The sequence below is a fragment of the Antedon bifida genome, chromosome 2, assembly GCF_963402885.1.
Source record: "Antedon bifida chromosome 2, ecAntBifi1.1, whole genome shotgun sequence".
Classification (NCBI taxonomy): Eukaryota; Metazoa; Echinodermata; class Crinoidea; order Comatulida; family Antedonidae; genus Antedon; species Antedon bifida.
This window is the reverse complement of record NC_136227.1, coordinates 3800410-3827560: the sequence shown is the minus strand read 5'-3', so window position 1 is coordinate 3827560 and position 27151 is coordinate 3800410. Positions and strand designations below refer to the sequence as shown.

Below are 27151 nucleotides of genomic sequence, written 5' to 3'. Positions count from 1 at the left end.
CGATCAAAATACATTGACCGTCCCCAGGAGGAACGTCGGGGAACAGGTATACCGCAAACTTTATAGTAACAAGAACATTGTTACTGTGATTAGTAACAAGAACATTGTTACTGTGATAAATAATAATATCCTGGATTTGTATAGCATCTAATGTGTCACAAGACATCTTAAGCGCTAATACAAACATACATGCATACAGCATTAGTTGTGGCTCTGCAGTCATTCCAGACTCAGCTGCCTCCTTCCCTAGTAAGGTCACAAAAAACGAGTTGGCATTGAGATGGTTAAAAAGAGCAAAATCCCTGTGATGGTGAAGAGAGCTGCTATTAATTCCGACATTTCCTGTGTGTCAATTGGATTGTTTTGAACAATTTGGGCACAAACTTAGATAGACTGAGACTTGCTGACATACAACCAATTCTACTACATTTATACACATCCAAATATTTATTAGGCCGCCAACTGAATATACTTAATATACAATATAGTTCACCAGACATTTAGCTATTTATACAAAGAGTCACATTATTAATATCCCCATTCATGCATGCAATGTTGTAGCACATCCAACATTATTATGTTTTCATAGAAAAAAAATATACAGTATAAATATTCGTGGTTCAAGCAAGGCAATTTAACAACAGGACACTGAGCTCGCCAGGATAGGAACTTGTAACAGTCCTTTGATCTTATGTCTGGCTGCGACAAATACCAACAATACTGTACCATGTATATATTTTCCACGGCGCGCAGTGTCTGTTAAGGGGTGTGGAACTGATCGTGTCGCAGCCACAGATAAACCCTTTGATATCTGGAGCTCAGCATCCTGTTGTTAGATTGCATTGGTTCAAGGAACACAATATGCTGATACATATAATCGTTTTTGAGAACAAAAAGGGTATTATTTGCACCCTGGACTCCATTTCTGTGTGATATTCTATTGTTAGGATTAATAATTAATAATTTGTTTTAATAATTAAAGATATAATGTTCCCCTAAAAAAAAATGTTTTCTTTAATTTTTTTGTTCAATATGCCATTTTGATGTTCCATAAATTATTCACTTTGACCAAAAATTGTATTAAAAAAATTATTTACCTGAAAAAACTGTAATAGCAAAAAAATAGTCAAATTGGCTGCCAGCCAATGAGTTTTTGATTGAATTTAACCATTTATTTGTTATTTTTATAATTGAAAACATCATTTGTTTTCGTTTTTGATTGATTAACAAAACTACAAAATAACCTATTCAAAATCCAATTTTGTTAATCTTCAATTTTATGTTTTTGGGGGACAATACATCTTTAATAATATCAAGTGTCAAATGAGTTGTTTACATTATATAAATTAAATTAGTTAAATATTTCAAGATGGGATAATTAAATTATTTGCAATCCAAATTACGTTAAAAAAAATTAGTATACAATTACAAGCAATAAATATTTAATTTCAATTATTAATTTAACTATTTTGTGAACAATTTTATAAAAGCTATTCAAAATTTACACCGCATGTTACTGAATATTCATTAAACATTACTCTAAATTATCAAAGTTGATATGGCGATATAAAATACATTACTAACGAAATTTAAATTACATCTTTAAATAATTATAAATTGCGAGAGGCAATAATATCATGGTGTACAAATCCAGAAAATAAAGTTGTTTATTGCGTCAATTTTAAATTGCACGTTTTTACTCACTATTTGAAGTAGTGAGAGTTGTAAATATTAAGTTTGGTCACTGTGAATTTGAGGTTGGTGGTAACTTAAATATTGGCTAAATGTGTTGCCTGGTGCTGGATTAATCTGAAAAATTAGTAATATTACTGAGGCAACGAATTGTAAAATGTACAGAATCAATAGCTGAATGCAATAGTACCCAATGCAATAGTACCCTATGCAATAGTTAGTAAATAAGTTCAGCACTTTATTTTACAATTTTTAGGCACTGGGTTCACTATTTCAAAATCCTTAATCAGCCACTGAAGACTGGGGTGATGTAAAGCTCTGTCTACACTATCAACTATCAAAAAAGTGACATCATCATGTCCATATATGGACACATCACATTTTCTTTGTCACATAAAGTTTGATAGTGTAGACAGAGCTTAACATCTGCTTCATTGGTTTTTCAGCTGATTTTATCTATTTTTATGGTGATGAACAAGTCTTCTCAGATAAGGACTTTAGGCTTAATGTACATCAGTCACTACATGTATACTTAAAAACCCAATTGTTCATCCTTCAAGATGAGTAGAGGGTTTGCTAATAGTTTAAATGGTGGGAATACCAACATTACAATACATATAAATTTAACAAAAATAAATTATATATTTTTAACACCATGTTATTTAAAACAATAAATCAGATTCATATAAATTGTGAAAAGAAAAAATATATATATTATATAACGGAACATTTTTGCAAAAAATATATAAATTACAATAGGTGGGTGTGGGTATAAAAGGCAATCATAATTTCATAATCATCATTATTATATTTCTTTTTAAAACAAGTTAAAATAAATAATCTTAAAGCTGGGATTACACTAATCCAGCATGAATACACAAAGTTACTGCAGATGACATCGTACGCACTGTCTTACGCTTTGGTGTGTCCAGACCTTGGGAGGTTGGACAGAAGATGATTGGCAATAATCCTTTAGCTATCCGAACAAACTGTTGCTGCAGCCAATTCTTTCTTCTTAAAGTCTAAAAACAACAGCAAGATCCATCTACTCAATGTGAATTAGTTTGGTGAATAATTAAGATACTGCATGATATGATGAAGATAACCATTGGATATACTGGTAATTAATTACTTGGATTAATGGTAAAATGGTCTTAACATAAGCACAAGTAATAACTTTGTCACAGCGGCCTTTACGAATGATCATTGCTATATCCAACTTGGTCCAACCAGCAGACAGACAATATCAGAAAAGTTCATTACGTTTTGGCTTTCAGAAACATTCACGTTAAAAAGTGTCTGCAGCAAAGCTTCCATATGGCTTGTTATATTCATTTTACTGTTACACGATTGGTACATTTTTCAAAGAATGATGGGTGTAGCATGATTGCCATCGTATGTTAAAGCCACCTTTATAAAAAAGCTTTCGTTAGATCAAGGCAATCTAACAACAGGACACTGATCTCGCCTTGCCAAGGTAGGAACTCGTAACAGTCCTTTGATCTTATGTCTGGCTGTGACAAATACCAACAGTACTGTACTATGTACATATATTTGTTAAGGGGCGTGGGACTGATCATGTCGCAGCCACAGATAAACCCTTTGATCTCCGGAGCTCAGCATCTTGTTGCTAGATTGCCTGGGTTAGATGATCACTGAAATGTTTTAGTTTTATTATTTGTTTTATTTTTTTTCTAACTTTTTTCAACCAATAAACAAATTTAAGAACCCTTACATGTTTAGTGTAGATTCATTTCATCTGTGTTTCACAAAGATTATTTTACTTTTGTTTTCTTCTTTTTATCTTTTTCTTTCTTCTTTCCTTTTTTAACTTTCTCCTCCGTCTTTTTATATTGTCCATTTTCAGTTTGGGGAAAGTCATCAAATTCCAATTCATCTGCACTTTGCGAATGAGCCCCATTTATTTTACTTCTAACAGCAATTGAATCACTTTGACTGTACTTCTGTAGATTCCTTTCATCTATTCTTTTCTGGCCTGGAGTGTTAGGCAAACTATACGATACGGAGCTGCTGTCCTGGAAGTCGCTGGACAGATAATTCAACGAACCTTGACTTTGAGAAAGCGGTTTCTGAAGTTGCACCTTTGATTTAGCTTTAATTTTCTTCTTTTGTTTGATTAAAGCGACTTGTTTGGCCATTTCGATCTGATTGCTATGTCGTAGTTGTCTCTCTTTGACTGCGTTTCGCCGTGCCACTTGCAACGAATGTTCTGCTTCAAACTCCTTCTCAAATACTCTCATCTCTATAACCTGAAACAAAATTAAATATTATTTAAAAAGTACAAATAAATACTGTAATAAAATATTGTGAACAAGTTTTTAATTATTTGTAATAATTAAATATAGACACAACATTTTAGATAAGATTATTAAAGTATATTACTATTATTTAACAATATTGTAAACATGTTTTTAATGATTTGTAATAATTAGTCCAGGAGTATTAGACAAAAAAAGGGCCAAAGGTAGAAATAAATATGCTAAAGCTGAATTTTTCAGGATAGGTCCCCAATGTTGTCTGGAACAACATACCAAAAGTCCCCGGGTTTCCCCGTTGTGCTTCAACCTGATTGGGCCATTTTTCAAAATGGCGGCCATCTTAACAATTATTTACCATATTTTGACAACCAGTAGGTGTAAGTAAACAATTTTGGTGTCAAAATACTCAGAAGACCAATATTTATATTCACTGTAATGGAGAAGTTTTTAAAAAAATGACCGGAAATGCCTGTTTTGACCTTTGACCATCAATTTGGATTATCTCAATATCTTATCAACGACTGGCCGTAGAGAGTTCAAAATTGTCCCAAATTATTCAGAATGCCCAACTTTCTATTCACTCTAATGAAAGAAAAACACTAAATTCCTTTAGAAACCTTCTATTCTGACCTTTGAACTATTGACCTAAGCATATTTTAATTTTATAGACATCTTGGTGATCGATAGGAGTGCATAAGCGAAATTGGTGTCAAAATACTCAGAAGACCCATATTTATATTCACTATAATGGAAAAGTTTTTTAAAAAATGACCGGAAATGCATGTTTTGAACTTTGACCCTAAATTTGGATTATCTCAATATCTCATCAACGACTGGCCGTAGAGACTTCAAAGTTGTCCCAAATTATTCAGAATGCCCAACTTTCTATTTACTTTAATGAAAGAAAAATACTAAAAACCTTTAGAAACCTTCTATTTTGACCTTTGAACTATTGACGTAGGCATATTTATTTTTATAGACATCCTGGTGATCGATAGGATACGAAATTGGTTTAAAAATTTATAACTTTGACCCTAAATTTGGGTTATCTCAATACCGCATCAACTGCTGGCCGTAGAGACTTCAAAATTGTCCTAAATTAAGAAGAGTGCCCAACTCTCTATTCACTGTAGTTAAAGAAAAATACTAAAAGCCTTTAGAAACCACCTATTTTGCCATTTGAACTATTGATCTGGCCAATACAGTATTTTATATAATAAATATATAGAAATCTTGGTGATCGATAGGAATACATAAGCGAATTTGTTGTCAAAATATTCCTAAACACCCATGTTTTTTTACCTTTGACTTTAATCACTACATTATAATTTAATAATTTAAGTCCCAAATAGCATGATGGACATATCACACCATTCATCATGCCATGAGATGTCAAATTTATCCGAAACAGCCCAGAAAAAAATGTCCGATGGACGAATAATACTATTCATCAATATAGATATGAGGCCATAATTTCAGGTATCAAAGGGTCACAATGTGTCATTTGACAAATCACCTAAATAATAAAATACAATATGAAACTCTTACAAATCTATCAAAATGAATTATAAAGAAATTGTCACTGTAAAGTTGTTATGGTCTTCAACAGATTTTCATGCCCTTATTTTATTAACCATCATAATTATAGTCCTGAAGTATTTTCGATTTTTAGAGAATTTTGATTGGAAAAAAACAGAGAAAAATGTTCACATCTTAAAGATAAATGCAATAATTCTTTTAAAATTAAATTGCATCATATCAGATAAGAATCGGAGGTATGACTAGAGCCTAAAATGAGACTTAGACTGAGACCTTGATAAATGGTTGTGCAGTTTTAGACAATTTAAAAAATGTTATAAGATGAATTATGTACTCCAGACCTATATACACAAAGAAATGTAATAGTGCAGCTCAATTGAAAAAAAAACCCAATTTTACCAATAAGTGTGTGTCAAATCAAATGACACTGCCGAAGAGGAAACATTTCAGAATTGGTGTAGCTCCAAAGTTTAAACATGGACATTAGCCATATAGAGAAGGCGTGGCATTTTTTGGAGGACTAATTTCTAACCTTAAATAATAAATAAATAATAAAATTTGTTTGGTTACTAATGAATAAAAGAAGTGAAAACAGGCTAAAGCCCAAACAGACAGTAAAATGTATCATATATATATAGTTTAAAATTGGGGCTTGGTTTGTCTGTTTAGCATCTGAGCAATTTGGAATGAATTTTACCTCTCATGGCAATGGCCATACTGATGAATTGTTAGATTCTGTCTATCTTTATGTCAACTTAAATTTAACTTTTTGCATTTAAGCCCTCCCTCTGGAGAGCACGGGCTATTGTCGGTTTATACAGGTAAGCTAGGCACGAAATAGACTAATTCTCATTAAAATGTAATTATTAGGGTCAAATGTCAAAACACTTTCAATCGCATTCAGTACATTATTTCTATAAGAGTAAACAGAAACATGGGTGTTTTGGAGTATTTTGACACCAAATTCCCTTATGTATTCCTATCGATCACCAAGATTTCTATACAATTTTGGTATAAAATATGACCAGATCAATGGTTCAAAGGTCAAAATAGAAGGTTTCTAAAGGAATTTGGTATTTTTCTTTCATTAAAGTGAATAGAAAGTTGGGCATTCTGAATAATTTGGGACAACTTTGAAGTCCCTACGGCCAGTCGTTGATGAGATATTGAGATAATCCAAATTTATGGTCAAAGGTCAAAACAGGCATTTCCGACCATTTTTTGTTAAACTTTTCCATTACAGTGAATATAAATGTGGGTCTTCTGAGTATTTTGACACCAATTTCGCTTGTGTACTCCTATCGATCACCAAGATGTCTATAAAATTAAAATATGTCTAGGTCAATAGTTCAAAGGTCAAAATAGAAGGTTTCTAAAGGAATTTGGTATTTTTCTTTCATTAAAGTGAATAGAAAGTTGGGCATTCTGAATAATTTGGGACAACTTTGACGTCTCTACGGCCAGTCGTTGATGAGATATTGAGATAATCCAAATTTAGGGTCAAAGGTCAAAACAGGCATTTCTGACCATTTTTTGTTAAACTTTTCCATTACAGTGAATATAAATATGGGTCTTCTGAGTATTTTGACACCAAGATTGTTTACTTACACCTACTGGTTGTTAACATATGGTAAATAATTTTAAGATGGCCGCCATTTTGAAAAATGGCCCAATCGGGTAGAAGCACAACGGGGAAACCCGGGGACTTTTAGTATGTTGTTTCAGACAACATTAGGGACCTATCCTGAAAAATTCAGCTTTAGCATATTTATTTCTACCTCAAAGTCTAATACTCCTGGACTAAATAATATAGATGCAACATTTTAGATAAGAATAAATAAATTACTATTTAACAAACTATAATTTTTTTTAGGTGGAGTAAATGGTTGGGTCACCTTTATATTATTATAAATTCTCTACTAATCATAAACTTAATAACAAAATATTATGAACAATATAGTGGTGCTTTGTATAGTAGCTTGGTGGTTAACATGCTTGCCTTCCAATCCCAAGGTCTGGGGTTCAATCCTGACCTAGTGCCAGTGCCAGTGCCAGCGTTGTAACTCTTTTAATTCCACTCTCTTAGCCTCAAATGAGACTTAGTTTATAAGCATGATAAATTATTAAATATTTTAACCATCCTGTAATTGGCGAGTTACTCTCTGTTGGATGTGTATGAAATAAATTTAAAAAAAATAATAATATTACCTCATTAATTAAGAATTCATCTTCTACAACATTATTGGGAATGTTTTTTAATTTTTGAATTGTTTCATAGAAGCCTTGACATTCTTCCATCTGTCGTTTACTAGATAACGTTTGTTTAATAATCACTAATGCAACTTTGAATAGCACCTTCACCCCTGTAATATAAATGGTATAATCCAACATTATTAAATATGTACAATTCAACAGTAATAATGATAATGTTCATATTATTTAAATGTCAATATATGATATTTACAGTTATTTTGACAGTAAAAGTTGGAAACTAAACTAAGTTTTGCATTAGACTAAAATACTACTAGCCTAGCACCATATTTACCCCTCTAATATAAATACCTCAATCAATACTCTATATACAGTAATACAGTTATTTTTATACCTATTAGAAATTGTAGGGTAGACAAATTCTCAAAAGTCTAAAATACTAGCATAGAATATATGTTTTATATATTTTTTGTTAATATACTGCTATATCTATTGTAGGAAGGTCATTCTAAAATGGACCTAAATGTAGGCTAGGTATACTAACTTTTTTAGAAATCTTACATTTGTGTTAAGCTCTGTTTACACTAACAAACTTTATGTGACAATAAAGTGTCCAAATATGGTAGTAATAATAATAATTCATTCTTATATAGCGCATATAAGCAAGCTCTCAATGCGCTGACATCATCGTGTACATATATACTGTAGGCACATCACATTTTTTTTTTCACATAAAGTTTGATAGTGTGGACAGAGCTTTAGATGTTGGTAAACAATAATTCAACATTTATTAGTTTCTATCAATGGTATAACAATACAATAAAAAGAATGATAATTTATAATGAGAAAATACAAAAAAAAACCAAGAATGACCACATTAATTACTGTTACGTTACCTTCACATAGAAATATGTCCCAAACTCTAAGAACGGACGCAAATGGAAAGGTGCGTGAGTAAATGCACATGAACCATTCAGTCATATAATGCACCGGTTCTACATTGTATTCAACCTAACAAAAAAAGCAGTTTATTTATATTCAATACATCGTCTTTTCGCTCTTATTAAATTTATCAAGATCGTGCGCTGATCAATTTATTCGCTTAAAAATATTGCAACCATATACAGTCAACTCTCCCAATACCGAACTCTCTGAAAAATTTTCCCAATACCAGACTTTTCTTGTAGTCCAAACAGTCCCTAATTCATTTTCACCATTAAAAACTCATTCCCAATACCAGACTTTCTGGAAAACCAGACATATTTGGCCAGCCCAAAGGTGTCTGGTATTGGTTGTATCACTGTTTTCAACATAATAATTGTGTCCAAATTCAATACAGCATTTTTGAATTTTAGATTATTGTATTTGATTAACATTTATACTTCGTATCTATTTTATTAATAAGGATGACAGAAATGTAAAATTTACCATATGATGGTAGATGGGTGTTAGGTGGCGCTTCATCAGACCGAGTAGTACGTCACCATCTATCTGCATAGCCTCCAATCCAGGACTAAAATAACCAACAAGATATTTTTCACATATTTGAACAAGGCACCAGAATGCTTCCTGAAAATACAATACAAAAAGATGTTAAATTCCTAGACACAATGTGCTGTACATACTCTATGATATCATTGAAGTACTAGTGATGATGTCATTGGGGTACTAGTGATGATGTCATTGGGGTACTAGTGATGTCATTGAGTGATGTCATTGAGTGATGTCATTGAGTTACTAGTGATGATGTCATTGGGGTACTAGTGATGTCATTGAGTGATGTCATTGAGTGATGTCATTGAGTTACTAGTGATGATGTCATTGGGGTACTAGTGATGATGTCATTGGGGTACTAGTGATGATGTCATTGGGGTACTAGTGATGTCATTGAGTGATGTCATTGAGTGATGTCATTGAGTTACTAGTGATGATGTCATTGGGGTACTAGTGATGTCATTGAGTGATGTCATTGAGTGATGTCATTGAGTTACTAGTGATGATGTCATTGGGGTACTAGTGATGATGTCATTGGGGTACTAGTGATGTCATTGAGTGATGTCATTGAGTTACTAGTGATGTCATTGAGATACTTGTTATGATGTCATTGAGTTATCACTGATAACAAAACACTGTACCGATATAGATGCCTGCATAACATATATTTTTAACAAGTATTTATTAATATTTATTTATTAGTTTTGGTGTATATTTATAGTTTTATTTAGATTTATAAATGTATTTATTTATCAGAGTTGAAAGATATTTACGACACAATTAATACAACTCCTTCCAGAATGCCCATTTTTTTTACCCCCATGGTATGCCTACCTCTAGCATCTGCATAACTAGCACATTAGCAATTAAATGCAAGGCAATTACAATATCATGTTCTGTAGGCATTTTGACTGTTCAATACTACTATCAAATTATCTCTAGCCCTCTATCTATTATATCTAATTACAATTAGAAAAGCACATACCTCAGCAGGCATCTGCATAACCAAAACAGCAGCAATAGGGGCCTGGGCCTGACAGTAACCATCTCTGGGATTGTAGATACTATAGGCTTTCAATATACGGAATAAATCCTGCTGGCCGCCTCCTCCTTTCGCAAACATCTCATGGAATGGGAACTGACGATCAAGATCCTTTTCAATCTGGTCTACCCATTTTGGGTCGCCCTTCTGTGCGTCGAGTTCCTGATAAAAAATAGTGTTTATTTTATCCGAATCCAACAACAAGAAACCATACTATTACAGGATGGATAAACTATTTCCCAATTTATCGTGCTTATAAACCAAGTCTCATTTGAGGCTTAGGGAGTGGAGTTGAAAGAGTTGCGGCACTAGGTCAGGATTGAACCCTGGACTTTGGGATTGGAAGGACCTTTATAAAAGAACTTAGAAGTGATATTATTCTATATTTCTATCGTATAGATTTGTAAAGATAGTTTAACTTACGGCAAAAACGAGTTTATTTTTCTCCATGAGGTTTTTACTTCCCGAGAGATGCTGCCAAGCCCGGGCACGTAGCGCGGAGGGTATTCCTTTACGACAACGTTCCTTGATCTTTATATAAAAAAAAAAACCGTCATAAAAAAAGTACAATTATAGAAATATTGATTTTGAATATTTGAATACAGTAACTCTATAGAAAGAGAAACACAACATATGGATATATATTAATTAATAATACCTTGTAGCTCTAACTAAGCTGAATAACAGACAATAGAACAGAAACTACTACTACTGAATGAATTGTGTTAAGTGGATTTAAATATTCATTTGATGGTTTCACTCTCTTACTACAGTAATACTGTCACTAATCACTTCAGACGTGACACTTAAGTACTGTAAAAAAACTTCAGTATACAATATTTGTCATCAAATAGTCATTTAACATAATAATAATAATAATATCGAACATTTGTAAAGCGCTCTTTACTGGAGTCTCACAACAACTCAACAATAATTATTAACTAAAATGTTTAAATGGTTAATATTATGAGAGAGCGATCGACAAAGTAAAAATTGTCATTCTCAAACTCCTAGCATATACTGTACTGTGCAGTAATTTAAATATTTTATCTACGATATAGATTCTATAATTAATTGTACATAATTACAATATTTTAGTACTAATATGCAGTATTTAATACTACCTGTACTACAGTAAATGGTTAATATTATGAGATTGACGAACGTCAAAGTTTCTGACTCTCAAACTCTTTCCTAGCATACAATTTAAAGATTTTATCTATGACAAAGATTCTATAATTAATAGTAGTAGTACACAATCACAGTACTGTAGTACTATTGCTATTATTAAATACTACCTGTACTACAGTATTATATCAGTTTATAATAGTAGGTCAGATATAAAATATCAATATCAAGAAGATAACAATATAATTTATCATTAATACAGATACTGGTATGAGATACAGTACAAATACAAATAAAGAAGGTTATCAATATCAGATGTTAAAACATGACCTATTTATCCTAATAGTAGTGGACATATTAAGATTATTCTGACTACAGCATAAGCTTAACCAAAACTTAAAATCTGCGAATTCTTTCACAATCACAAATTAAATTACTCATTTCACTGGTAATAAGTAATAAATAACAGTTCTATTTTATTTTTTGTCTTTAGGCACATGTAGCCAAGGATTACCAATAGTAAATTAATCACTGTCCTATCAGATAGGTGGTAATCTCTCTGATACAGGGGCTATTTTGTGAACCAGTTCACCGGGGTAAGCCTGTACTCGTCTCGAATGATGAGTTTTTTAAAGTGCACATGGGTTATAACTGTGTACACGGGACCTACGGTTATAGTCTTTATCAGAGAAGTGAACCCAGAACTAGGAGTGAACCCATGTCGATATTGAACTGGTTCTTTAGGTACGGTAAACGGCGCCTCTGCTTTAAATGCTTGGCTTTTGGACTCGAATAAAAGCCAACTTATTTAGATTAATTAAATAAATAATTTATACGGAATTTCCGTTATTGGATATCTATATCTGTAAATCTTAATAAGTCAGACAAACCTTTTTTTGTTTTTTACTCATCCATTTTGGCCAATCCAGAAGCATATCCAACCATTTCAGTTCCCGTTTACGAAGGACACTTATGGGCACATTATGATCTCTGCAAAACAAAGGAATATACTGTAGTACTGTCTTTAATAAAAGGATCATTTTGTCAAAATGTCTGTGAACTAAAAAAAAAAGTAATGATACTTTTTAACTTTAATACACTTACAGATTACAATACAATTTACTGTTGAATGTGTTTATGTGGATCCTGAAAGTAATTTTACATATTCAATGAACAATTATTAAGAGAAGCAAATTCATGTTTGCAGTGGGTCTATTGTTTCACTGAAAATAACAGAAATACTGTACAGGTATACATTTGATTAACTGTAGCTTGGCTTGGCACAAGGATGACGGTACTATAGTTACCATAAGTTACACAAAATTTCTAAAATAAAAGCGTAAAAAACGTACAGTAATAACAATACTGTAGGGTGGGTCAGTAAAAAAAACCACAAAAAACAAGCAGCTACTATACACAGTAACCTTAAAGAGAATTGCTTGGAAGGAAATTCATATTATGTATTTATTCATCTCCAGATTACCTTTGTTGTGACTCATTTAAACAAAGGATATCCCATCAATTTTAAAGGTACAGTCTTAATGAAACAATGCAATATTGAAATATACATTTTATAGTAAATGAAAGAATAGAAACTTTTTAGTGATCATGAAAATGGTTAATTATTTATATAATAAGACAGAATTTTCTGCTTGATGCAGATAGACGCCTAACTGTAACTAGTGGCGAACAGGAATCACTAAACCAAAATGAAATTTGAGTGAAGTACTTGACAAAATATTTCTAGAGATTCCATGTTGATATTACGGCGAATGTTAAAAGAATACAAATTTTTCTTTTTTATTTGTGAAGTTATTAATGAACAGATTTTCTTGAATTTCAAAATTTCACGTTCTGTAAGTATACTTATTTACAGTTACACGGAAAAATTCAGAATGGATTCAAAATTGTAGATGCTACCATGCTAACAACCAAACAAAGCAAGTACTATACTTGGCAAAATTATATTTTCCCAAGTTTAATAATTTGCAATTTTCATTTGTTTGCTATGATATTTTAAATAAAAATGATCTACAATATTAGTATGCAGTCTGAATCTATGAATATTAAATGGTAATAATATGCAAGCATGATTAGAAGTTGTGTGCATGATATGATAAGTGCCAATTCCAAACATGGCTATCAGTACGACAGTCAGTTAAGTAGTAATGTTTTGGTATAAACAGGAACTAAGTTTAAGGGCCATTGTTCACCATAAGTACATCATAGTACTTCCAAATATTTCTATATAGCACATATGTAGCACTTATCAAATATGGTAAATGTAGCATATTTTATTTGTATTTTTTCTTCATGTATTATAATAAATTGAATTTTAAAAATATTTACTGTATAATATCAGGTATTTTGGATTATGATTGGAGCTTGTGGCTAGATTTGTAATGTGGTCTATTATATAACATTGTGTTGATTAAAACACGAAATATCCTGTAAAATTGTCAGAAATTAATAAATGCAGTGGTTTTTTACAACAGAAGATACAAAACAACAATTCAACTATCCTATAGTACATTGCCTCTCTTTTGAGCCTGAAATAGGGTGGTATCAGGTTCTGACTTAAATAAATAAAGATTTATTGATTTGGATAGAAATAATATATAGTAGGACAAGAAAATCGTTTACAACTATTATCAATATACTGTAGTATATTAATGCAGGAGCAAATTTTCATTTTTGTTGATCTAATACAGTATTAATATAAGTAAAAAAGAAAAGTACAAAGAGCACTTTACTACACAATACGTATTGCAATGCTCTCTACACTATCAAACAAGTGTGATGTGCCTAAATATGGACATGGTGATGTCATACCACTACCATATCACATCACACATTTTTTGTCAAACTAGTTTGATGATGATAGAGTAGACAGAGCTTAAGACTTAATGATTATTTTACTGTATTGGATAAAAAAAATTTACTTCTAAATTATTATTATTATTATTCAAATACAATTATTTCAAGAATGTATTAAGTACTGTAGTTAAAAAAGAATACTGTACCTATTCTGTTCAAACTGCTTTCCTCCAGTAAATCCAAATCTATCTACTTTAGTAGGAGGTGGTTCAACTACTCCATTGACTGGGTTAGTGGCACCACCTTGTTGGTTTGGTTTTCCTTCATAATTTCCATCAATACTTGTGGCACCTTGAGATATCTGTCTCTGGAAGCTTTTAGCTCCATTTGCACTGACCTCTTTGACGCTACCATCGTTGTCTTTCTGTGGATCCTCCTGAAGGCTTGTGGCACCATGGGATATCTGTCTCTGGAAGCTTGTAGTTCCATTAGCACTGACCTCTTTGACGCTATCACCGATGTCTTTCTGTAGATCCTCCTGAAGGCTTGTGGCACCATGAGATATCTCCCTCTTGAATGTTTCTCTGTTATTGGTATCTTTCAGGTCATCAGGGATATCTTTTTGTGGAACATCTTGAAGACTCGAAGCACCATGCGATATTTCTTTAGCTCCATTATCATGGATCTCTTTCAGGCCATCGGGGATGTCTTTCATTGTAACACCCTCTTGGCAGGTGTGATGGTTACTTGAAGCACCTTCAGTAGTAGCTTCCATGTCTTTTACGCCAACCGTGCTCTCCTGAATGTCATTACTTGGAATGCTTGTATGTATATTATTTGTGTCATCAATAGTTTTTTCTGGTACATTGTTAAAGTCACTAGTATCATAGCCTGTGGATATATTAGTTACGGCAAGTTCTATGCCTACATCGCTCTCAGGGTTCTTTTGCAGTAATGTGGTAACATCTTGTTCTCTCTCCCCTAGACTTTTTAATTTATCAGATGTACTCTCCGGTAGGGCAGTGACACCTTTAGGTTTCTCCCGAGATTGTTGTGTTGCAATGTTGTCAGATGTGTCCTCCTGTAGGTCAGTGACATGGGGGTGGTCTTGTTGTGTATCTATTTTGATATTGGGAATGACATTAACTTTATTATTATAGGCAATTTCTTGTGAGCCAGAGACATCATCATTGTTCTCTTTTACAACTGTTTCATTAGAGTCATCCTTCTGTAGGCCTGATGCGTCACAATGTTTATCCTCTAGTAGGCCTGGCGTGACCTCTCCTTCTACAGATATTCTATCATCAGGATTGCCATTTTGTAGGCCTGGGATATCATGCTGCTGCTGGTCTTCTATTCTACTATTGCGTTCTTGTTGTAGTCTTGTAGCACCACCTTCTGGTATATCACAATCTTCACATGGATTACTGGTCATCTTTGTCTTTGTTTAGTTGCATGACTTTTTAGCACCTCTATAAAAAAAGATAAGTTTGATTAAATAATTAGTATAGCCTAGTAATAAGTATAGGCCAGCGAGGCCTACAGTACCTTCTTTTAGTACAATTGGTTTTTTTTTTTACAAAAATATTTTTTTGGAGATATACTAACTAGCCCTAGCTAGCACATAGATAGCCATAGTTCAGTAAGGCACTAACTAACTAGCCTACTACTACTACTTGGCCTAGCTAGGCTATATCTACCCAATCTAGCCTACCTTTACTAGGCCTATGCCTCATTATTTAGCCTCCCCTGGTAAGCGGGCTAGCACCCACCGCTAGCACAGAGCCAGCAGCTGAAGAGTTCTAGGGCCTAGGCCTAGGACTCTAGACATTTATTCTAGTAAAAAAAATAGCTAAACTAGTTTCCAAATACATTACCATGTATAATTCAAGCTTTTGCAAATCTTTACATGAAAATTGTTTAGTTTTATCACGATTAATTTAGTAGAAAACGCAATGTTGTTGATGTACGTTCATCAACGAAATGAACCACACGGGAATTCACGAAAACGGGGAGCTATATTGTGTAGTCGTTTTTTGATAACTGAGAGCTATCAGTGTGTATCATCCTCGTATATAATTGTTTCTTAGTTGTAATAAAGATCACATTATTATAACATCTAGCATATTTTTATAATATATAAATTTATAGGTACCAAAACTTATATTTTTATTTAAAAAAAAATTCGATAAGTATTTTAATAACACTGAAACAACATTCTTAATATAACAAATGATATGTAGTACTACTAAATCAATGTCTAATTGCATAGGACTATGTGTACAGTATTATGATCAGTGTAGTCAGAATTTGATAACTGAGCACGCATCTTTTAATATCTACCTCATCAATAATTAGCATTGATATCATATATCACATTGTTGGATATGATCAGTGTAGTCATAATTTGATAACTGAGCACGCATCTTTTAATATCTACCTCATCAATAATTATTATTAATAATCTATATCACACTGTTGGATATGATCAGTGTAGTCATAATTTGATAACTGAGCACGCATCTTTAATATCTACCTCATCAATAATTATTATTAATAATCTATATCTCATTGTTCGATATGATCAGTGTAGTCAGAATTTGATAACTGAGCACGCATCTTTTAATATCTACCTCATCAATAATTATTATTAATAATCTATATCACATTGTTCGATATGATCAGTGTAGTCAGAATTTGATAACTGAGCACGCATCTTTTAATATCTACCTCATCAATAATTATTATTAATAATCTATATCACATTGTTCGATATGATCAGTGTAGTCAGAATTTGATAACTGAGCACGCATCTTTTAATATCTACATCATCAATAATTATTATTAATAATCTATATCACATTGTTGGATATGATCAGTGTAGTCAGAATTTGATAACTGAGCACGCATCTTTTAATATCTACCTCATCAATAATTATTATTGATAATCTATATGATTGTTGGATACGATCAGTGTAGTCAGAATTTGATAACTGAGCACGCATCTTTTAATATCTACCTCATCAATAATTATTATTAATAATCTATATCACATTGTTCGATATGATCAGTGTAGTCATAATTTGATAACTGAGCACGCATCTTTTAATATCTACCTCATCAATAATTAATATTAATAATCTATATCACATTGTTCGATATGATCAGTGTAGTCAGAATTTGATAACTGAGCACGTATCTTTTAATATCTACATCATCAATAATTATTATTAATAATCTATATCACATTGTTCGATATGATCAGTGTAGTCAGAATTTGATAACTGAGCACGCATCTTTTAATATCTACCTCATCAATAATTAATATTAATAATCTATATCACATTTTTGGATATGATCAGTGTAGTCAGAATTTGATAACTGAGCACGCATCTTTTAATATCTACCTCATCAATAATTAGCATTGATATCATATATCACATTGTTGGATATGATCAGTGTAGTCATAATTTGATAACTGAGCACGCATCTTTTAATATCTACCTCATCAATAATTATTATTAATAATCTATATCACATTGTTGGATATGATCAGTGTAGTCATAATTTGATAACTGAGCACGCATCTTTTATTATCTACCTCATCAATAATTATTATTAATAATCTATATCTCATTGTTCGATATGATCAGTGTAGTCAGAATTTGATAACTGAGCACGCATCTTTTAATATCTACCTCATCAATAATTATTATTAATAATCTATATCACATTGTTCGATATAATCAGTGTAGTCAGAATTTGATAACTGAGCACGCATCTTTTAATATCTACCTCATCAATAATTATTATTAATAATCTATATCACATTGTTCGATATGATCAGTGTAGTCAGAATTTGATAACTGAGCACGCATCTTTTAATATCTACATCATCAATATTTATTATTAATAATCTATATCACATTGTTGGATATGATCAGTGTAGTCAGAATTTGATAACTGAGCACGCATCTTTTAATATCTACCTCATCAATAATTATTATTAATAATCTATATCCCATTGTTGGATATGATCAGTGTAGTCAGAATTTGATAACTGAGCACGCATCTTTTAATATCTACCTCATCAATAATTATTATTGATAATCTATATCACATTGTTGGATACGATCAGTGTGGTCAGAATTTGATAACTGAGCACGCATCTTTTAATATCTACCTCATCAATAATTATTATTAATAATCTATATCACATTGTTCGATATGATCAGTGTAGTCATAATTTGATAACTGAGCACGCATCTTTTAATATCTACCTCATCAATAATTAATATTAATAATCTATATCACATTGTTCGATATGATCAGTGTAGTCAGAATTTGATAACTGAGCACGCATCTTTTAATATCTACATCATCAATAATTATTATTAATAATCTATATCACATTGTTCGATATGATCAGTGTAGTCAGAATTTGATAACTGAGCACGCATCTTTTAATATCTACCTCATCAATAATTAATATTAATAATCTATATCACATTTTTGGATATGATCAGTGTAGTCAGAATTTGATAACTGAGCACGCATCTTTTAATATCTACCTCATCAATAATTAGCATTGATATCATATATCACATTGTTGGATATGATCAGTGTAGTCATAATTTGATAACTGAGCACGCATCTTTTAATATCTACCTCATCAATAATTATTATTAATAATCTATATCACATTGTTCGATATGATCAGTGTAGTCATAATTTGATAACTGAGCACGCATCTTTTAATATCTACCTCATCAATAATTATTATTAATAATCTATATCTCATTGTTCGATATGATCAGTGTAGTCAGAATTTGATAACTGAGCACGCATCTTTTAATATCTACCTCATCAATAATTATTATTAGTAATCTATATCACATTGTTCGATATGATCAGTGTAGTCAGAATTTGATAACTGAGCACGCATTTTTTAATATCTACCTCATCAATAATTATTATTAATAATCTATATCACATTGTTCGATATGATCAGTGTAGTCAGAATTTGATAACTGAGCACGCATCTTTTAATATCTACATCATCAATAATTATTATTAATAATCTATATCACATTGTTGGATATGATCAGTGTAGTCAGAATTTGATAACTGAGCACGCATCTTTTAATATCTACTTCATCAATAATTAATATTAATATCATATATCACATTGTTAGATGTGATCAGTGTAGTCAGAATTTGATAACTGAGCACGCATCTTTTAATATCTACCTCATCAATAATTATTATTAATAATCTATATCACATTGTTGGATATGATCGGTGTAGTCAGAATTTGATAACTGAGCACGCATCTTTTAATATCTACCTCATCAATATTAATATTAATAATCTATATCACATTGTTGGATATGATCAGTGTAGTCAGAATTTGATAACTGAGCACGCATCTTTTAATATCTACCTCATCAATAATTAGCATTGATATCATATATCACATTGTTGGATATGATCAGTGTAGTCATAATTTGATAACTGAGCACGCATCTTTTAATATCTACCTCATCAATAATTATTATTAACAATCTATATCACATTGTTGGATATGATCAGTGTAGTCATAATTTGATAACTGAGCACGCATCTTTTAATATCTACCTCATCAATAATTATTATTAATAATCTATATCTCATTGTTCGATATGATCAGTGTAGTCAGAATTTGATAACTGAGCACGCATCTTTTAATATCTACCTCATCAATAATTATTATTAATAATCTATATCACATTGTTCGATATGATCAGTGTAGTCAGAATTTGATAACTGAGCACGCATCTTTTAATATCTACCTCATCAATAATTATTATTAATAATCTATATCACATTGCAATATATGATCAGTGTAGTCTGAATTTGATAACTGAGCACGCATCTTTTAATATCTACATCATCAATAATTATTATTAATAATCTATATCACATTGTTCGATATGATCAGTGTAGTCAGAATTTGATAACTGAACACGCATCTTTTAATATCTACCTCATCAATAATTAATATTAATAATCTATATCACACTGTTGGATATTATCAGTGTAGTCATAATTTGATAACTGAGCACGCATCTTTTAATATCTACCTCATCAATAAGTAATATTAATAATCTATATCACATTGTTCGATATGATCAGTGTAGTCATAATTTGATAACTGAGCACGCATCTTTAAATATCTACCTCATCAATAATTATTATTAATAATCTATATCACATTGTTGGATATGATCAGTGTAGTCATAATTTGATAACTGAGCACGCATCTTTTAATATCTACTTCATCAATAATTAATATTAATATCATATATCACATTGTTAGATGTGATCAGTGTAGTCAGAATTTGATAACTGAGCACGCATCTTTTAATATCTACCTCATCAATAATTATTATTAATATCTTATATCACATTGTTGGATATGATCAGTGTAGTCATAATTTGATAACTGAGCACGCATCTTTTAATATCTACTTCATCAATAATTAATATTAATATCATATATCACATTGTTAGATGTGATCAGTGTAGTCAGAATTTGATAACTGAGCACGCATCTTTTAATATCTACCTCATCAATAATTATTATTAATAATCTATATCACATTGTTGGATATGATCAGTGTAGTCATAATTTGATAACTGAGCACGCATCTTTAAATATCTACCTCATCAATAATTATTATTAACAATCTCTATCACATTGTTGGATATAATCAGTGTAGTCATAATTTGATAACTAAGCACGCATCTTTAAATATCTACTTCATCAATAATTATTATTAATAATATATATCACATTGTTGGATATGATCTGTGTATTCATAATTTGATATAACGCATCTTTTAATATCTACCTAATCAATAATAATTATTAATACTTAATGTTGGATATGATCAGTGTGGTTTTGTTAAATTTACTGTATACGAGAGATCGAGTCGATGGGTTTTGAAAATGTGTTATTCTTTTGTTCCTAATCACCCTATTGATTTGTATCCGTTTGTTGTTTAAATTTATACTTTTAAGAACGCATCGTTTATGATGAACGTGTGCCGTTGTAAAAATAAAAATATTCCATATCTTTTTATGTTTCATATGTATTGGCTTCTATTGAGGGTCCCAGTTCTTCTTAACAGAATAAATTTGCAGTGAATGAATAATTTGATAAATGAGGACGTGTGTTTTAACATCGATCTATACAGACCGTATTAATACTCTTCCAGAAATGATATGTTGCTATAATAGGCCTATGACGAATTTCCATTACATTAATAATTCAATTAAAAAGGAAATGTGTCAGAAATACTAAAGAATCCAGTAATCTTGTTGATTAATAATTAGTTGTACCATTTCTGATGAACGAACAGAAAACTAAACTTGCAGCCAATCAAAAAGCTGCTGTACTGTATAAGTAGGGAATTTTAGGTAGGAGTTGTTTTAAATGTCATTGGTCTCGGCTTTTACAAGCTTCTGACCTAGTTTGTGTTTTAAAATGTCAATTTTGGATAAATTGACAGATTTTACCATGTAAACTGTGCAAACTTAATGCAAACTTTAATAAAAACACCCCACAAACATCATTCAAACCACTTAATATTGATTATACCACTGCTAGAACTATAAAAGAGGACAATTTATGAAATAATTTTATTGAAATAGCTCTAGGTTTGATTTTTTAGGGTGAAAAATGTTAATTTTGGATAAATTTACAGATTTTACCATTTAAACTGCGTAAACTTAATACAAACTTTAAAAAAACACCCACAAACATCATCCAAACAACTTAATATTGATTATACCACTACAAGAACTATAAAAGAGGACAATTTATGGAATAATTTTATTGAAATAGCTCTAGGTTTGATTTTTTAGGGTGAAAAATGTCAATTTTGGATAAATTGACAGATTTTACCATGTAAACTGTGCAAACTTTAAAAAAACACCCCACAAACATCATCCAAACCACTTAATATTGATTATACCACTGCTAGAACTAGAAAAGAGGACAATTTATGAAATAATTTTATTGAAATAGCTCTAGGTTTGATTTTTTAGGGTGAAAAATGTCAATTTTGGATAAATTTACAGATTTTACCATGTAAACTGCATAAACTTAATGCAAACTTAAAAAAAACACCCCACAAACATCATTCAAACCACTTAATATTGATTATATCACTACTAGAACTGTAAAAGAAGACAATTTTTGAAATCAATTTATTGAAATAGCTCTAAGTTTGACTTTTTAGGGTGAAAAATGTCAATTTTGGATAAATTTACAGATTTTACCATTTAAACTGCGTAAATTTAATGCAAACTTAAAAAAAACACCCCACAAACATCATTCAAACCACTTAATATTGATTATATCAAAGTTATCAAACTATGATTACACTGATCATATCCAACATTGTGATATAGGATATTATTAATAGTTATTGATAAGGTAGATATTAAAAAACTAAACAGATAATATCCAACAGTATGATAAAGATTATTAATATTAATTAATGATGATGTATCTATATAAAAAGATTTTTGCTCAGTTATCAAATTATGACTACACTGATCATATCCAACAATGTGATATAGATTATTAATAATAATTATTGATGAGGTAGATATTAAAAGATGCATGCTCAGTTATCAAATTATGACTACACTGATCATATCGAACAATGTGATATAGATTATTAATATTATTATTGATGAGGTAGATATTAAAATATGCGTGCTCGGTTATCAAATTATGACTACACTGATCATATCCAACAATGTGATATAGATTATTAATAATAATTATTGATGAGGTAGATATTAAAAGATGCGTGCTCAGTTATCAAATTATGACTACACTGATCATATCGAACAATGTGATAATAATTATTGATGAGGTAGATATTTAAAGATGCGTGCTCAGTTATCAAATTCTGACTACACTGATCACATCTAACAATGTGATATAGATTATTAATAATAATTATTGATGAGGTAGATATTAAAAGATGTGTGCTCAGTTATCAAATTATGACTACACTGATCATATCGAACAATGTGATATAGATTATTAATATTACTTATTGATGAGGTAGATATTAAAAGATGCGTGCTCAGTTATCAAATTATGACTACACTGATCATATCCAACAATGTGATATATGATATCAATGCTAATTATTGATGAGGTAGATATTAAAAGATGCGTGCTCAGTTATCAAATTCTGACTACACTGATCATATCCAACATTGTGATATAGGATATTATTAATAGTTATTGATAAGGTAGATATTAAAAAACTAAACAGATCATATCCAACAGTATGATAAAGATTATTAATATTAATTAATGATGATGTATCTATATTAAAAGATTTTTGCTCAGTTATCAAATTATGACTACACTGATCATATCCAACAATGTGATATAGATTATTAATAATAATTATTGATGAGGTAGATATTAAAAGATGCATGCTCAGTTATCAAATTATGACTACACTGATCATATCGAACAATGTGATATAGATTATTAATATTAATTATTGATGAGGTAGATATTAAAATATGCATGCTCGGTTATCAAATTATGACTACACTGATCATATCGAACAATGTGATATAGATTATTAATATTAATTATTGATGAGGTAGATATTAAAAGATGCGTGCTCAGTTATCAAATTATGACTACACTGATCATATCCAACAATGTGATATAGATTATTAATATTAATTATTGATGAGGTAGATATTAAAAGATGCATGCTCAGTTATCAAATTATGACTACACTGATCATATCGAACAATGTGACATAGATTATTAATAATAATTATTGATAAGGTATATATTAAAAAATAAACAGATCATATCCAACAGTGTGATATAGATTATTAATATTAATTAATGATGAGGTAGATATTGAAAGATGGGTGCTCAGTTATAACATTATGACTACACTGATCATATCCAACAATGTGATATAAATTATTAATAATAATTATTGATGAAATAGATATTGAAAGATGGGTGCTCAGTTATAAAATTATGACTACACTGATCATATCCAACATTGTGATATAGGATATTATTAATAGTTATTGATAAGGTAGATATTAAAAGATGCGTGCTCAGTTATCAAATTATGACTACACTGATCAGTTCCAACAATGTGATATAGATTATTAATAATAATTATTGATGAGGTAGATATTAAAAGATGCGTGCTCAGTTATCAAATTCTGACTACACTGATCATATCGAACAATGTGATATAAGATATTAATAATAATTATTGATGAGGTAGATATTAAAAGATGCGTGCTCAGTTATCAAATTCTGACTACACTGATCACATCTAACAATGTGATGATATTAATAATAATTATTGATGAGGTAGATATTTAAAGATGCGTGCTCAGTTATCAAATTATGACTACACTGATCATATCGAACAATGTGATATAGATTATTAATAATAATTATTGATGAAGTAGATATTAAAAGATGCATGCTCAGTTATCAAATTCTGACTACACTGATCACATCTAACAATGTGATATATGATATTAATATTAATTATTGATGAGGTAGATATTAAAAGATGCGTGCTCAGTTATCAAATTATGACTACACTGATCATATCGAACAATGTGATATAGATTATTAAAAATAATTATTGATAAGGTATATATTAAAAAACTAAACAGATCATATCCAACAGTGTGATATAGATTATTAATATTAATTAATGATGAGGTAGATATTGAAAGATGGGTGCTCAGTTATAAATTTATGACTACACTGATCATATCCAACATTGTGATATAGGATATTATTAATAGTTATTGATAAGGTAGATATTAAAAAACTAAACAGATCATATCCAACAGTATGATAGAGATTATTAATATTAATTAATGATGATGTATCTATATTAAAAGATTTTTGCTCAGTTATCAAATTATGACTACACTGATCATATCCAACAATGTGATATAGATTATTAATAATAATTATTAATGAAATATATATTGAAAGATGGGTGCTCAGTTATAAAATTATGACTACACTGATCATATCCAACAATGTGATATAGATTATTAATAATAATTATTGATGAGGTAGATATTAAAAGATGCGTGCTCAGTTATCAAATTCTGACTACACTGATCATATCGAACAATATGATATAAGATATTAATAATAATTATTGATGAGGTAGATATTAAAAGATGTGTGCTCAGTTATCAAATTATGACTACACTGATCATATCGAACAATGTGATATAGATTATTAATATTAATTATTGATGAGGTAGATATTGAAAGAGTCGTGCTCAGTTATCAAATTATGACTACACTGATCACATCTAACAATGTGATATAGATTATTAATAATAATTATTGATGAGGTAGATATTAAAAGATGCGTGCTCAGTTATCAAATTCTGACTACACTGATCACATCTAACAATGTGATATATGATATTAATATTAATTATTGATGAGGTAGATATTAAAAGATGCGTGCTCAGTTATCAAATTATGACTACACTGATCATATCGAACAATGTGATATAGATTATTAATCATAATTATTGATAAGGTATATATTAAAAAACTAAACAGATCATATCCAACAGTGTGATATAGATTATTAATATTAATTAATGATGAGGTAGATATTAAAAGATGCGTGCTCAGTTATCAAATTCTGACTACACTGATCATATCCAACAATGTGATATAGATTATTAATATTAATTATTGATGAGGTAGATATTAAAAGATGCGTGCTCAGTTATCAAATTATGACTACACTGATCATATCGAGCAATGTGATATAGATTATCAATAATAATTATTGATGAGGTAGATATTAAAAGATGTGTGCTCAGTTATCAAATTCTGACTACACTATCATATCCAACAATGTGATATAGATTATTAATAATAATTATTGATGAGGTAGATATTAAAAGATGCGTGCTCAGTTATCAAATTCTGACTACACTGATCATATCCAACAATGTGATATAGATTATTAATAATAATTATTGATGATGAAGATATTAAAAGATGCGTGCTCAGTTATCAAATTCTGACTACACTGATCATATCGAACAATGTGATATAGATTATTAATAATAATTATTGATGAGGTAGATATTAAAAGATGCGTGCTCAGTTATCAAATTCTGACTACACTGATCATATCGAACAATGTGATAATAATTATTTATGAGGTAGATATTAAAAGATGCGTGCTCAGTTATCAAATTCTGACTACACTGATCATATCGAACAATGAGATATAGATTATTAATAATAATTATTGATGAGGTAGATATTAAAAGATGCGTGCTCAGTTATCAAATTCTGACTACACTGATCATATCGAACAATGTGATATAGATTATTAATAATAATTATTTATGAGGTAGATATTAAAAGATGCGTGCTCAGTTATCAAATTCTGACTACACTGATCATATCGAACAATGAGATATAGATTATTAATAATAATTATTGATGAGGTAGATATTAAAAGATGCGTGCTCAGTTATCAAATTATGACTACACTGATCATATCCAACAATATGATGTAGAGTATTAATTATTGATGATGTAGATATTATAAGATGCATGCTAAGTTATCAAATTTTGACTACACTGATCATATTTGATATTGTGATTGATGATGATATATTCATATAAAGAGTTTGTTCTTCTGTACAATACTCACAGTATTTTTTAATCCATCCACATGAAGAAGAGACACAAGAAGAGTTGTTTGAAATTGTGAAGCCTCACAACCTTACTAATTGTGATGACATTTAATATAATATTACAGCCATACACAAACAGTAAGGTAGTTAGGGTCACTACAATCTATTAAAATAATTAACATT

General features: G+C 30.4%; 1 protein-coding gene across 2 annotated transcripts; it reads right to left on the bottom strand.

Moving 5' to 3' along the window:
* Positions 1–434: 434 nt before the first annotated feature.
* Positions 435–16223, bottom strand: LOC144835793 (uncharacterized). Of its 2 annotated transcripts, XR_013611108.1 has the most exons (10): positions 16080–16223; positions 14409–15674; positions 12276–12375; positions 10681–10788; positions 10201–10419; positions 9150–9290; positions 8618–8732; positions 7719–7873; positions 2117–3962; positions 435–2008 (listed from the first exon to the last, which is right to left on the bottom strand). XR_013611108.1 is itself a non-coding variant. In XM_078690883.1 (9 exons), exons 2-9 carry the CDS (start codon positions 15635–15637, stop codon positions 3468–3470), a joined length of 2562 nt encoding a protein of 853 aa, XP_078547009.1. In that variant the 5' UTR covers positions 15638–15674; positions 16080–16223; the 3' UTR covers positions 435–3467. The 2 variants fall into 2 exon arrangements, 1 of the variants encoding a protein (XP_078547009.1); XM_078690883.1 differs by having other exon boundaries at positions 435–3962.
* Positions 16224–27151: the final 10928 nt, after the last annotated feature.